Source organism: Procambarus clarkii, chromosome 55 (genome assembly GCF_040958095.1).
Source record: "Procambarus clarkii isolate CNS0578487 chromosome 55, FALCON_Pclarkii_2.0, whole genome shotgun sequence".
In the NCBI taxonomy this organism is placed as follows: Eukaryota; Metazoa; Arthropoda; class Malacostraca; order Decapoda; family Cambaridae; genus Procambarus; species Procambarus clarkii.
In genome coordinates, this window is record NC_091204.1 from 25,988,747 (window position 1) to 26,002,232 (window position 13,486).

Consider the following 13,486-nt stretch of genomic DNA (forward strand, 5'->3'; position numbering starts at 1 on the left):
TTGACTAAAGGGAATTTCGCGGACTGTTGGTGTTTGATGTGTTGAACTGCTTAAAGGAAACATATTTGCTAGAAAAAATTCCTGTGAAATAATGCTTGTTATATGTTTTGACTATCTAGCTAATAGCATATTGCCTGGCTAATAATGAAATGAAATGTCACATTTTGTCTGACTCACTTAGCACAAGTGAAGAGAAAACATTGAAAAACTGGCAAAGGTTGAAAACTCTGTGAAATCATATCTGTTATGATAAGTTTTGACTAGCTGCAAGCTATGTTTGCCTTCTCTCTCTAATCTACACACGCGATATGAAATTTGAAAAAAATCTTACATTATGCTATGTTAACAGTGCTTGAATAAAATTATTAAGAGTGTTAGGGTACTGTTGCGCGCAGTCATCACGCTAAGGTGTGTCGGCGACAGAATTGTCAAAAATGATGTACCTTGCATACATCAAATCTTTAGTGGTTTATGCAGCACCTCTGCTGGTTTTTGATGATTGAAAGGAGTTTGATGATACGAATAGTAATTGCTGACATTGAGCATATTCTCAAAACATAGTTTCTGCAAAAAAAAAAAAAATAACATTAAATTAGATGCGAGCTGTGATTTGAAAACAGAAGATGTGTGATGTGTGGTTTATTGTGTGGACTCTGGAGATATGATCTCCACATATAAGTTCCTCAAGAAAAGCGGTAATATTTTTCTTTGTGTTTGGATGTAATGGCTAAACATGGATGACATTTTCAATAATGTTATTTGGTCATCCGACAATGTTGATTTTCTGCGTTACGTTACACTGTGTTACAGAGGGCTAAAACTGGTAGACCGTAATATTCATATGGTAGGAGATGTAATGGAGATGGACTAAGTCATACTTTCATTTAAAACTGACATTTTGGACTGCAAAAAGTTGATTTGCGTTACGTTACATTGTATTACAGGGGGCTAAAACTGGTAGACCGTAATATTCATATGGTAGGAGATGGACTAAGTCATACTTTCATTTAAAAATGACATTTTGGACTGCAAAAAGTTGATTTGCGTTACATTACGTTACATTGTGTTACAGAGGGCTAAAACTGGTAGACCGTAATATTCATATGGTAGGAGATGTAATGGAGATGGACTAAGTCATACTTTCATTTAAAAATGACATTTTGGACTGCAAAAAGTTGATTTGCGTTACGTTACATTGTATTACAGGGGGCTAAAACTGGTAGACCGTAATATTCATATGGTAGGAGATGTAATGGAGATGGACTAAGTCATACTTTCATTTAAAAATGACATTTTGGGCTGCAAAAAGTTGATTTGCGTTACATTACGTTACATTGTGTTACAGAGGGCTAAAACTGGTAGACCGTAATATTCATATGGTAGGAGATGTAATGGAGATGGACTAAGTCATACTTTCATTTAAAAATGACATTTTGGACTGCAAAAAGTTGATTTGCGTTATGTTACATTACGTTGCATTGTGTTACAGGGTCTAAAACTGGTAGACCGTAATATTCATATGGTAGGAGATGTAATGGAGATGGACTAAGTCATACTTTCATTTAAAAATGACATTTTGCACTGCAAAAAGTTGATTTGCGTTACGTTACGTTACGTTACATTGTGTTACAGAGGGCTAAAACTGGTAGACCGTAATATTCATATGGTAGGAGATGTAATGGAGATGGACTAAGTCATACTTTCATTTAAAAATGACATTTTGGACTGCAAAAAGTTGATTTGCGTTACGTTACGTTACGTTACATTGTGTTACAGAGGACTAAAACTGGTAGACGCCAATATTTATATGGTAAGAGATGTAATGGAGATGGACTAAGCCTCACTTTTCGTTTCAAAATGACATTTTGGAATGCAAAAAGTTGATTTGCGTTACGTTACGTTACGTTATGTGATACAAGAACAAAACAAGGTTGTGGTAATCTTTTATTGTGTTTGGATGTAATGGTTAAACATGGTTTACATTTCATTATTCAGACATCGGACAGAAAGTTGCTCGTTACTCTTAAAATGATATTTGGGCAAAGAAAGAAGTTGCCATATTGGTCATGTTACCTTACAAGGTTATAAGGGTGAGAGTGATGGGGGCTCGAAAATTGACATTAGTCGTCCATCCTCTGGTGCGCTGTCAGTCTAAGTGAAATGAAAAAAATATACGTGAACAGCGGCGGCAGGAGAAAGGAAATGCTGTTACTTTCCCCCCAACTATTAAATGATCTGGAGAGAGAGAGAGAGAGAGAGAGAGAGAGAGAAACCACTGACTGCTATGTATATCCCATGCAGTTGTGTTTACAACAAATTATGATTTGTTATAATAATAAGATTGAAGACCAGCTTATGACTGGATAATCTTAAAAAATGCTATTTGAGCAAAGAATGAGGATACCATGTTGGTCACATTGCGATACAATGTTACACATATGATCAGAAAAAATAATACTAAAGGTTTTGCACAGAACATCTGGTCTGGGAAGGGTGAAGTGATACTTGATGGTTTGGGGTTGGAGGGGGGTGGGAGGGGGGTAGGGGTTTGGTGGGGGTGGATGGGGAGAGGGTAAGGCCATCCCACTACCTTGTCCATCTCACAACGTCTCAAACCGCCGCAAAGGTTAGACCTTAACGAGACGGATTGCCGTTTCATTCATTCAGGAGTCTTGAACATTCTGTGACATTGTCTTGCTATGATAACGCCGTTGTGTGATACAAGCTCTGCACAACAGTAATGGCTGTAGGAAGAAGAGGTGATGGAGATTGAGTAAACATGCATACATTTCAATTATCACAGTTAACAAGAACAATTTGTAGGTAGAGATCGCGTCTCCGTGACGATGTGAAATGTTTCCCTCTTTTAGTAAACGCTAACCTACTGACTTTGACTGAGTTTACTAAGTGATGTGCCATGTGGTGACACTTCTCAGGTCGATGTGATGGTATGTGATCCTGGTCCGTACCACTCTAGAAGGTAAGGGGAAGAGGGGTGCCCCACTCTAGAAGGTAATGGAGGGGATGGAGAGGGGGTCCCTGATGGTATGGGAGAGGAGGGGGATGAGGGGTGGGGGTGATTGACGATGACAGGTGAGCCCCCTGCTGGCGGAAGTAAGACCCTAGCCCCCTCCTTAACGAATCGCAGTGGAGGTAGAGCCATGCTGGGGTGAACTTCTCCAAGACTTGTCTGAAGACATCGAAAAGCCATTAAGGCAAATGGACTACATCCCTCCTCCTGGACTCTGCTCTCTCCTACCCTCCTCTCCCACTTACGGCTTCCTGTAGGGGAAGCTAATGGTTGTCAAAACCGCAAATAACCCCTGAGCAGTCTCACGCCGAGGGGGACCTCCCCTCACCCTTCCCTCCCTCCCTCACCCCTCCCCCCACCCCAAACAACATAACAGACTATGTTGGGACCCCTCTCACCTACACTCAGCCTCTACATAGCTTACTTACTATCATCAAAACTATTATCTACACACAGGATTAAGTCTACGGCAAACACACATACATATTTAACTACTCTTTCCACTCTTATCCTTGTATTTCTTACTCTACCACATAACCCACATACTCTCCTACATCCCCAACAACATGACCTCCCATCTTTCCTGACCACATACCCTAACACCGGACGCTCACACGCGTCCGACACGCGCCAAACTTCCGGGAAAATCCCCCCAAACCCTTTGGGACTAGACACCTGCGCACCACCTGCCCAGTTGGCACTCAAGAGTGCCACCTGGCCAGATGGTGCGCACGGTCGTAGTCCTCATCTACACTACTCCCTCCCTCCCTCCGGTCAACAGTTTTCATCATTCAAGAACAAAAGGGGAGAGCCGCTGGCTGAGCTGGCTCCATTCCCCCCCCCCCCTCTCCTCTCGGGGGAAAGGGGGGCACTAATGAGTGAGTGCAATAGTTTGATGACTTTTTTTGTGGGGAGTTATTTTGCTATGTTTGGACATAGGTTACAATTTTAACCAGCTAGTGGCTTTTTTTGTTTCGCTAATTTTCCTGGGTTCCCTCCCCAGTCGATGGTAAGTATGACATTCTCTAAATGTAGAGTGCTCACAGGCTATTGCTCCCTGCACCTCTCTGAGGGAACCAGGTTCTGGCTCATGGTCATCGGTAGGCATAAAGCACTCCCGTTACTGATGAACCCAAACTAATATTTCACATGTCAGTTTGGATAGCTTCAGGGAGCCTCAGGGCTTTCCCAGAAATTGGCGTTTCATTACATTAAACTGTTTTTTTCTTGGGGGAGCCCCTAGGTTTCCCCGGAGCTATCCAGGCTGATATGATTATCCCTAACTTTGGCATCAGTCGATGTGGGTAGAGTTGTAGGCCTACCGGGGACCACGAGCCAGATCCTGGCCTCCTTAGAGAGGCACGGGAAGCAATGACCTATAGAAATGCACATGTGATTGTGGAGCATTCTATATCTGCCATCGACTGGGACAGGCACCCAGAAAGGTAAGCGCCCCAAAACAAACCACTATTCTGATTAAAACGACGAATATAGACAAACGAGTGGACAGAACTCCCCAATTGAAGACGAGCAAACAAGCATTACGTCACACGAGCCGCGCTCCATATCTGCACAGCTACCCCCTCACCCCAAGAAAGGAAAGGGGAAGCCCCCGCGCCAGCGATCCACACCCCAGTTCTTCAGCTGATGCGAGACATCACGGTCGTATGGCTCCAGCTCCAGACTCTTTGTGTTACGCTGTGCCTTAGTTCAGTACTGCTCCTATGGTGGTGTGCGAGCAGGGAGTAATATTTCTAGGTACTTGGGCTGCATGGGTTTACATGCACGGTGCATGCACGGTGGTACCATCGGTGGTACCCCCCTTCCCCCTCCTTCGCCGCTGTGAGTGGATACGTCCCGGAGGTTCAGCTTTAGCAGTTCGTTTGGTAGACTTGGGTATGGGTAATACCAGGCAGTACCCTGCCTGGGATTACCCTTAGCAGACCCAGTCTAGGGGCCCTCGGAAACCCCACAGGGGCTCTTGGGTGCGATGGATGTGACCCCTAAATCCCTTCTCGCCCTTCTCTTTGTTTAAATGTGAGGATTGCTCTGTCCCCTTGTCTCAAGGCGACGCTCATTGTTTTTGTCTGTCATGCTGCTTGTTGGGTTGATGATACCTTCGGCACAAAGTCCTGCGAGCTTTGTTGCTTGTTTGTCACTCAATTCACCCATTCTCCTGGTGATATTATTTGGGTGTAGGCGGGTCATGCCTTGCAGGATAGGTTTTGGTTGCAACGTGTTAGGCTAGTTGCTTCCCCGGATGCCGTGAGGCTGCTCCGTTTTGCCTATAGGGACCTGGACTTGGGGGTGTCTGTCGCGTTGGCCTTGGTTCAGTCCGCGCCCCCTCGTTTTTCCCCTGCTGTGCATCACTCGGCCTTCCCCCCCCCACCTGCTTCCGGCTCTTAAGAGTCTGAGAGCTTCGGGGTTGGGGAAGAGTTTAGAGGTTTCTGAGACTTGGGCAGGAACACATTTTAACAATCTTAGAAGAATTTTTTTCTTGCACACAGCAATGTTGTCAGCTATTACCAGCTGCGCTGCACAGGGGTTAATGTGCTCGATCAGGGGTGCACATAACCCATTAACCACTGCACTGCGCAATGAGGCACTTGACGGGTGGTGTGCAACACGCCTCAGGGATCTCTTATATATAGCGTACTATTTAAAACTGGCGCATGGTGACGTGGGTATGAAATAGATGCCTGAGGGGCTCCAGTGATCGTCCGCCATTTTGAAAAAAAATCCCAGCATGCCCCAGGGCCGTGGGGGGCCTCAGTTTCAAGGAAGCAACCATGTCTGATGCATCGTCTACGAGCTCCCAGTCCACAATCAGCTGCGGTCCAGGAAAACGACTCTCAGAGGACGAAATATGCGACATATTGTATGGTGATGGATGATCATTTAGACTACAATCCAGAGAAAGACCTAACACAGAGGTCTGACACGAGTAAGGGGGAGAATGAGGTGGAGGAGGTCACGAGTGTGTTCAATACACGCGCCTCACCTGGCCAGCCCTGCCGCCCTGGGTGAGTACTGTTAGTCACCACAACCATGTGTGTTCTCTGAGGCAAATTTATTTAGTGATAGTACATGTGGTGAATCATTTTCGGGCTTCGGTGACATAGGCTCTGATACAAGCAGTGTTGACGAACAAAGTACGAGCAGCGATGGTGTTACTAGGCGGGGTTTTGCTGCCCCAGCAACACACCGAGGCAAGCGGCAGCGTCACGCGGCCCGAGGACAATGTTGACAGTGTTTCCTCGACATCAGGTGTTCGTGGTAGGCCTACACTATGCAGAACACTTTCATCTACTGGTTTGCCTATACACAGCTTTAGCACAAGACAACGGAGCTGTGTTTTTGGTGCTCGTGGTGGTGTTGGCTCCAAAACCAAACCCACAGGTGTACTTGTGTGGGAGGATTGTGAGACTTTTGTCCCACAAATTCCAACATTTGATAGTACCGATGCTGGTGACACCGTTATTCCTCCCTAATCAGATGATGATATGGCTGTAATTGACTATTTTTATGGGGCATATTTTGACAAGGAATTCTTGGACCATCTCGTTGCAGAGACGAACAGATATGTTCACAGCCTCACTGACTTCAGCATTTTACCTGTCTCTCGCATGACACCATGGACAGACACGACAAATGAGGAAATGTATGTGTTTTTGGCGTTGAGCATGATGATGATGAAACATTTTGATCACAAAGACAAGTGATCCAGGATTATTGGAGCTAAGACAGCCTTGTTCCGTCCCTCGTGTTCAACAGTTACATGTCACGTAATAGGTTCCTGCTGCTTCTCAGGTGCCTGCACTTTGAGAACAATGATAATGAAGACAGACACGATAGATTTTGGAAGATGCAGAAGATTTTTAGTGATATGTGAGGAAATATCACTAAAAAGTGGTAGTGGCTCCGGGAGTCTATGCCTCGGGCGACCACCAAACCATGACATCACCTGCGATTTTCTGAACCACACTGCGGCCAAAGTAGGTACAATTTCGTATTTATTTCAATATATATATGATCATGGAAGGGTATTTAACATTATTAGAAGCACAAAAAAATTTGCGAACAATTTATTTTCTGCGCACCAGGGGTTTGCCATATTTGGGGGCAGAGCTGGTTAAGGCAATCATAGGTGTATTGTATAATTCAAAGCTTGGGTACAAGATGGAGGCTTGAGGGCCTCCAGTGAGCGTCTGTCAGCTTGAAAAAAATTACTAGCTTGCCACATAGCCGGTAGTGGGCAGGCTCATGTTGAAGGTAACAACCATGTCAGACGTATTCACATCAAGCTCCCAGTCCCCAGCCAGCTGTGTTGTTGAGAAAACACTCTCTGATGTTGACATACAGGGCATATTGCTTGAAGATGACCATGCCAGCGATATTGATAACACAAATCTGGACAAAGACCTATCACAGGTGTCTGATACTAGTGAATATGGATATTGAAGTGGACGAGGTAGAGTGTGTGTACAGTACACAGCTCTCACCAGCCCTGCCCTGCCGACCAAGGTCAACACCATCATTCAACTTGACTACAAATAATTAGCTAAGTTAAGACTTAGATTAATATAATACATATAATAAAATTAATATAATACATATAATAAAATTAATATAATACATATAACAAAATTAATATAATACATATAATAAAATTAATATAATACATATTATAGAATTAGATTAATTATAATACATATATTAGAATTAGATTAATTATAATACATTAATATCATATGGTAATAATACAAGCTGGGCAAGGATATGCAATGTAAACAGGCGAAGAAAAGAGAGAACAAAGTGAGAATTAGAAAAATAATTAAGAGTATGAATAAATAAATGGATTCAGATTCATATTAGTTAATAAAATAGTATACATATAATTAATCAAATTAAAAATTCAGTAATCTCTTAAGATTGTAATACAGTAATATTATATGGTAATAAGACAAGCTGGATAAGGGTAAGCCATAGAAACAAACACGTATAAGCTGGAGACACTCATGTACTTAATGTTTAAGAATCCATTAACAATATAGGAATATTATACAACAGATAGGACTAGTAGCTAATATTAATGGGCAGGTATGTATAAGCGAAAAATTAAATGAATATTTTTTAATTCACAAAGTAATGAATTAAAGATTCAGATACATTGGCAAATTAAGAATTGAAGGTTTATAAAATTTTGTGAAATTGAAGTCTTAGTAGTGACAGACAAATGGATAAGTTGCAAATATTTTAAGCTAAGAAGCTGATAACTAGACATATTAGGCATTCAAAGAATTATTACATTGTATAAAATTGAAGTGTTTGTAGTAACAGTTATAAGAGGGCAAATTACATGTAACTGAAGCCAATAATATAAAAAGGAAGCATTTAGTAACTAATATACAAATATAAAAAGTCTAAATATAAATATGGTTAGGGAAGGTAAGGCTTGGTCACTCATGTGTTACTCTCAGTAAGGTTTGGTCACTCGTGTGTTACTCTCAGTAAGGCTTGGTCACTCATGTGTTACTCTCAGTAAGGCTTGGTCACTCATGTGTTACTCTCAGTAAGGCTTGGTCACTCATGTGTTACTCTCAGTAAGGCTTGGTCACATGTGTTACTCTCAGTAAGGCTTGGTCACTCATGTGTTACTCTCAGTAAGGCTTGGTCACTCATGTGTTACTCTCAGTAAGGCTTGGTCTCTCATGTGTTACTCTCAGTAAGGCTTGGTCACTCATGTGTTACTCTCAGCAATGACATTGGAAGTTTGCTGACTTCCAGTTATGTCACAATCAACAAAGAAAACCAGTAATTGTTGGACACTTTTGATTTCATGTCTTTTGCCTGTTCTTTCTTAGCAATGATCGTTCCATTCCTGGTGTAGCACTGCTTGATAAGATTTGGGTTTTGTTTGTGAATATCTTGCTGTCTGTAGAGGAGGATCAACGCTGCTTGGTAAGGCACTCATTAATATAATATGATGCTGTCTGTAGAGGAGGATCAACGCTGCTTGGTAAGGTACTCATTAATATAATATGATGCAGTCTGTAGAGGAGGATCAACGCTGCTTGGTAAGGCACTCATTAATATAATATGATGCAGTCTGTAGAGGAGGATCATCGCTGCTTGGTAAGGTACTCATTAATATAATATGATGCAGTCTGTAGTGGAGGATCAACACAGCTTGGTAAGGCACTCATTAATATAATATGATGCAGTCTGTAGAGGAGGATCATCGCTGCTTGGTAAGGCACTCATTAATATAATATGATGCAGTCTGTAGAGGAGGATCAACGCTGCATGGTAAGACACTCATTAATATAATATGATGCAGTCTGTAGAGGAGGATCAACGCTGCTTGGTAAGGCACTCATTAATATAAAGATTGGTTTTATATTTGTAGCTGCTTGAATGAGGTCTTACTTATCATTGGGATAAGCTAGTTTAGTGAGCATCTGCCTGGTGCTGTGGTGATTGTTTTTATCTATTCTGATAGATTTAATAGTATCAGTAAAGTTTATCTCTGATGTAATCAGTTGATGGGCTACACTCGAACAGTTTTGACCTTCTTGTACTTCAGGCAGTTCAGTAGAGCTGATGATGAGCAAATCATGGAGTTTTTGTTGATACTGTTGTCTGGAGAGCCTGAAACACTTATAAATTCAGTACTACCTACCTAACTACACATGCTGTATTGCATATTAATGGGTTATAAGCCAGTCCAAACAGGGTATAAGTATGAAATACTATAACTCTCATATTGGGTGGGGTGGATATTATGAGGGACTGGTGGCTCATAACAGTTGTCACTAACCTGTGTTGGTGAGTGTATTAATAACACTTTCACGCTTCGATGTCGCTTTCCAGTGACATCCGTTTTTCTCCTGGGCCGTCTCGGATGACGCGGTCTGAAATCATCCATTAAAATATTTGTTAAAAATTACAATTTTAACTGATCAATCTGGGTGTGGTTTCAAAATGAGCACCTTTAGATTGCACACAATTTGATGCCAAAATGAAAGACGTCACATGAAAATTGATGTCAAAACACTGGAAAGATATAAATAATTTTGTCGTGATTGAGTGTTAAAAAGTGTCCAAAAGTTAAAATATTTGTTAAAGTTTATTTATTGTTTTATTATTATGGGACTAGTTTTAAAATACGCGCCTTTAGATTGCGCACAATTTGATACCAAAATGGAAGACGTAACACGAAAATTGATGTCAGAACACTGGAAAAAATATTTAGTATTCTAGTATTTCTTTTGTTTTTGGCTATGATGAATTGTTCTAAAATTAATGGTAATTCCTGTACTGTAGTGTATAGGCCGCTCCACATCCCCCTTATCCCCCCAGGTGGTCCCTCCCAACGCTCCCTTCTCTCCCGATACCAACCACCCCACCCCACCCCGCCTACACCATGCGCCTCGAGCCACAGCCGTATGGAATTAATACGGTACGGCCCGCGGCCTGGCTTTCATATCCTGACAGTTCACTCTTTGTCCGGCTGACTGTCCGGATATTGCAACATCGGCAGCAAGTTAACCGGCCCAGATTTTTATCCGGACAAACACCTGATTTTCCGGCTCCTATGGACATTTTGGCCGGATATTGAGATAACTTTATCCGGTCACGATTTTGACCGTATATGGGTGTTTTCCGGATATTCGAATCCCGGATAATCGAGTGTCTACAGTAATTATTTTGTGTGACATGGCATTGGAATTGAGCTGTGTTTTTATCATTCAGTAAATTTTGTGAGTATAGATTGTTTTTTTTTGTTTTTTCATTTTGTTCTGTTTTTTAACTGTTTTTCTTATATTTCAGTGATGGGAACATCAGATCATTTGGGAATGCATAAGACGAGGGAGTGGGGAATGGTGGGGAGGATGAGGGGGCGGGAGTGGGGGGGGGATGGTGAGGGGGGACAGGGGAGGGGGTAATGATGGGAAGGATGAGGGGATGAGGGGAGTTGGGGATGGTGACGTGGGGACCGGGGAATGGAGAATGGTGGGGAGCACAAGGGGACAGGGGAAGTGGGTGATGGTGAAGAGGATGAGGGGACGGGGGAGTGAGAGATGGTTAGGAGGCCGAAGGGATGGTGGAGTGGGGAATGGTTAGGAGGAGGAGATGGTGGGGAGGACTAGGGAACGGGGAAGTGGGGAATGGTTGGGGACGAGGGAACTGGGGAGTGAGGAATGGTTGGGAGGATGAGGGGACTGGGGAATGGTGGGGAGGACTGGGAGACAGGGGAAGGTTGCTGTGGCTCAACAACGCACATGTGTTGTTGAGCCACATCAACGCGTGGCCAAGTACAGCTAGTGAGGAATAATGTATATTGGATTAATCAGTTCCAAACCACAAAAATAAATACTGTATAGTTATACAATAATTAAATGGAATAAATGCTAACACACTACACTTTACCTGTACTTCGGAGAGTTGATGGCATATGTGGAAACTAGTGAGGCAGAGGAAGAGAGATGTTCTTTGGCAGGGGAGTTCCCTAACATTAAAACTTCTGGAAGTTGTGCTTCTGATGTTCTTTCTCTTTTCTGTCTTTTTCTGTTTCCCTCATTACACTCACTGAACGCTTTCCTTACAAGTGACTTGTCCAAGGATGATTGTTTTTGCCTGTGCATTAAAAAGTTTTTAAAGTTAGCCATAGCACTGTCATTCAACAGATTTGTAACACAGTTTGTCAAGGTGATAATTTCAAGAAAAGGTTTACACTTTCCCTCATTTTGAACACATTTCTTTTAATAGAGAACTAGAGTTAGGCATAACAAACTCTGTAACAAGAGCTGACACTCAGGTACCACTCTCATATTTAGCTGTGAGTTCTTTCTTCATCTGTATCATGATTCTAACCATTTTTCTTTTTGATTGACTCATATCACAAACTTTCATAGGTGTCATGGTGACTTATTTACAATAAGAATATAAAAAATATCCAAGAGAAAAGTGTAGTAGGTTGTGCACTGAACAACAGCTATGGTGAAACTGATGCATCAGGGCACGTGTTTACATCTGAATGCCGAGCAAACAGACGAATACCGAACATGAACACAGCGTCTGAATACCGAAAAGTGCGAATTATGAGCAGTGCAAACACCGAGGCTCCTCTGTACAAAGAAATTAAGTAAATATTATATAATTTGTATTGGTAAATACAGTACAATAATGTAATATTGCTTTTTGTTGTAAATTCTTCTAGCTTAACCAAATATTTTTTTCCACAGGATAACAACCCAGAGGAATGTTCAGTGTGTTTTAACAATTATGATGACAATCAGCTACGGCCTGGCACACTGCCTTGCGGACACACATTCTGCTCCCAGTGTATTAACAATGGTATCAAGAATGGGCAGCTGACCTGCCCCAGCTGCCGTGCCGAGCACGCTGCCACAGCTGCTACTCGGTTTCCAATTAATTATGCTGTGGAGGCCCTTATCAGAAAACTAAAAGGTATCGAGGTTGTACCAGAGAAAACGTTATCAGCAAAACCCATTAAAGCTCCTGCAAGAGGAATCAGCAAGAAGTTACGCTCCCTGGTGCAGGAGCAGAAGAGCTTCATCAGCAGCCTCATTACTAGCTGTGAAGAGGTACTGTCCCAGCTGGGGGAGTACCGGGGGCAGCTGGGGGACTGGAAGACTCACCACCTCCAGCTCCAGGACAAACTCTATGATCTGGTAGAGCAGAACAAGTCAGCAATGAAGCTCTTGGAGCTGGAGGATACCAGTGTGGTGGATATGACAACACAAGGAGAGGAAGGGAAGACTCAGCTGCAGGCCATGTTGGGGAACCTCGACACAGTCAACACAGCGCAGGAGGTTGACACAACCATAGACACAGCTGATGAGTGCAGCATGAAGATGGAAGATTGGCTCCAGAAGTGCCAGGAACTCTTCCCAGATGTCAAGACTGTCCACACCTCAGTGAAGGTACGCTGCTGAAGGTCACATTGTTCTTACCTAACTGTGTGTAGTATTGCCTCTATATAAACACTTTTGACATGGACACACAACAAGATGAGAGTAGACTTTATATATAGGAAACTTTTTGCTCTAACACCTGAAACATTTTTATTAATAAAGTCAACTGTCATCTTGGTGTTTCTCTACACTGTTGTCAGCACTCAGATTCACTACACACATGTCAACTATCATCTTGGTGTTTCTCTACACTGACCACAGTGTAGAGAAACACTGTGGTCAGTGTAGAGAAAACGTTACTTGTATTTTCCAGTTACTTAGAGCCTGATGCTTCATTATAGTCCAGTTACTGTACTAAGAACCTGATACTTCATTATAGTCCAGGTTCCACATTAATGTTTGTGTTGGTAATGACAGGTGCAGGAGACCATCAGGGAGGCCCTGGAGATGACAACCACAGAGACAGGTGCCACAGCTGACCCCGTACACCTGGGAGACTCAGCCTCCACCATTA

At 42.6% G+C, this 13,486-nt stretch overlaps 1 protein-coding gene across 2 annotated transcripts in view; it reads left to right on the plus strand.

The window, feature by feature from the left end:
• Window positions 1–13,486, plus strand: part of LOC138352915 (tripartite motif-containing protein 59-like) — a 64,106-nt gene that overhangs the window by 22,762 nt on the left and 27,858 nt on the right. For both annotated transcript variants that reach the window (XM_069305561.1, XM_069305562.1), the window contains exon 3: window positions 12,280–12,981. In XM_069305561.1, coding sequence (XP_069161662.1) covers window positions 12,280–12,981 — 702 coding nt within the window. The remainder of the gene's footprint in view (window positions 1–12,279; window positions 12,982–13,486) is intronic.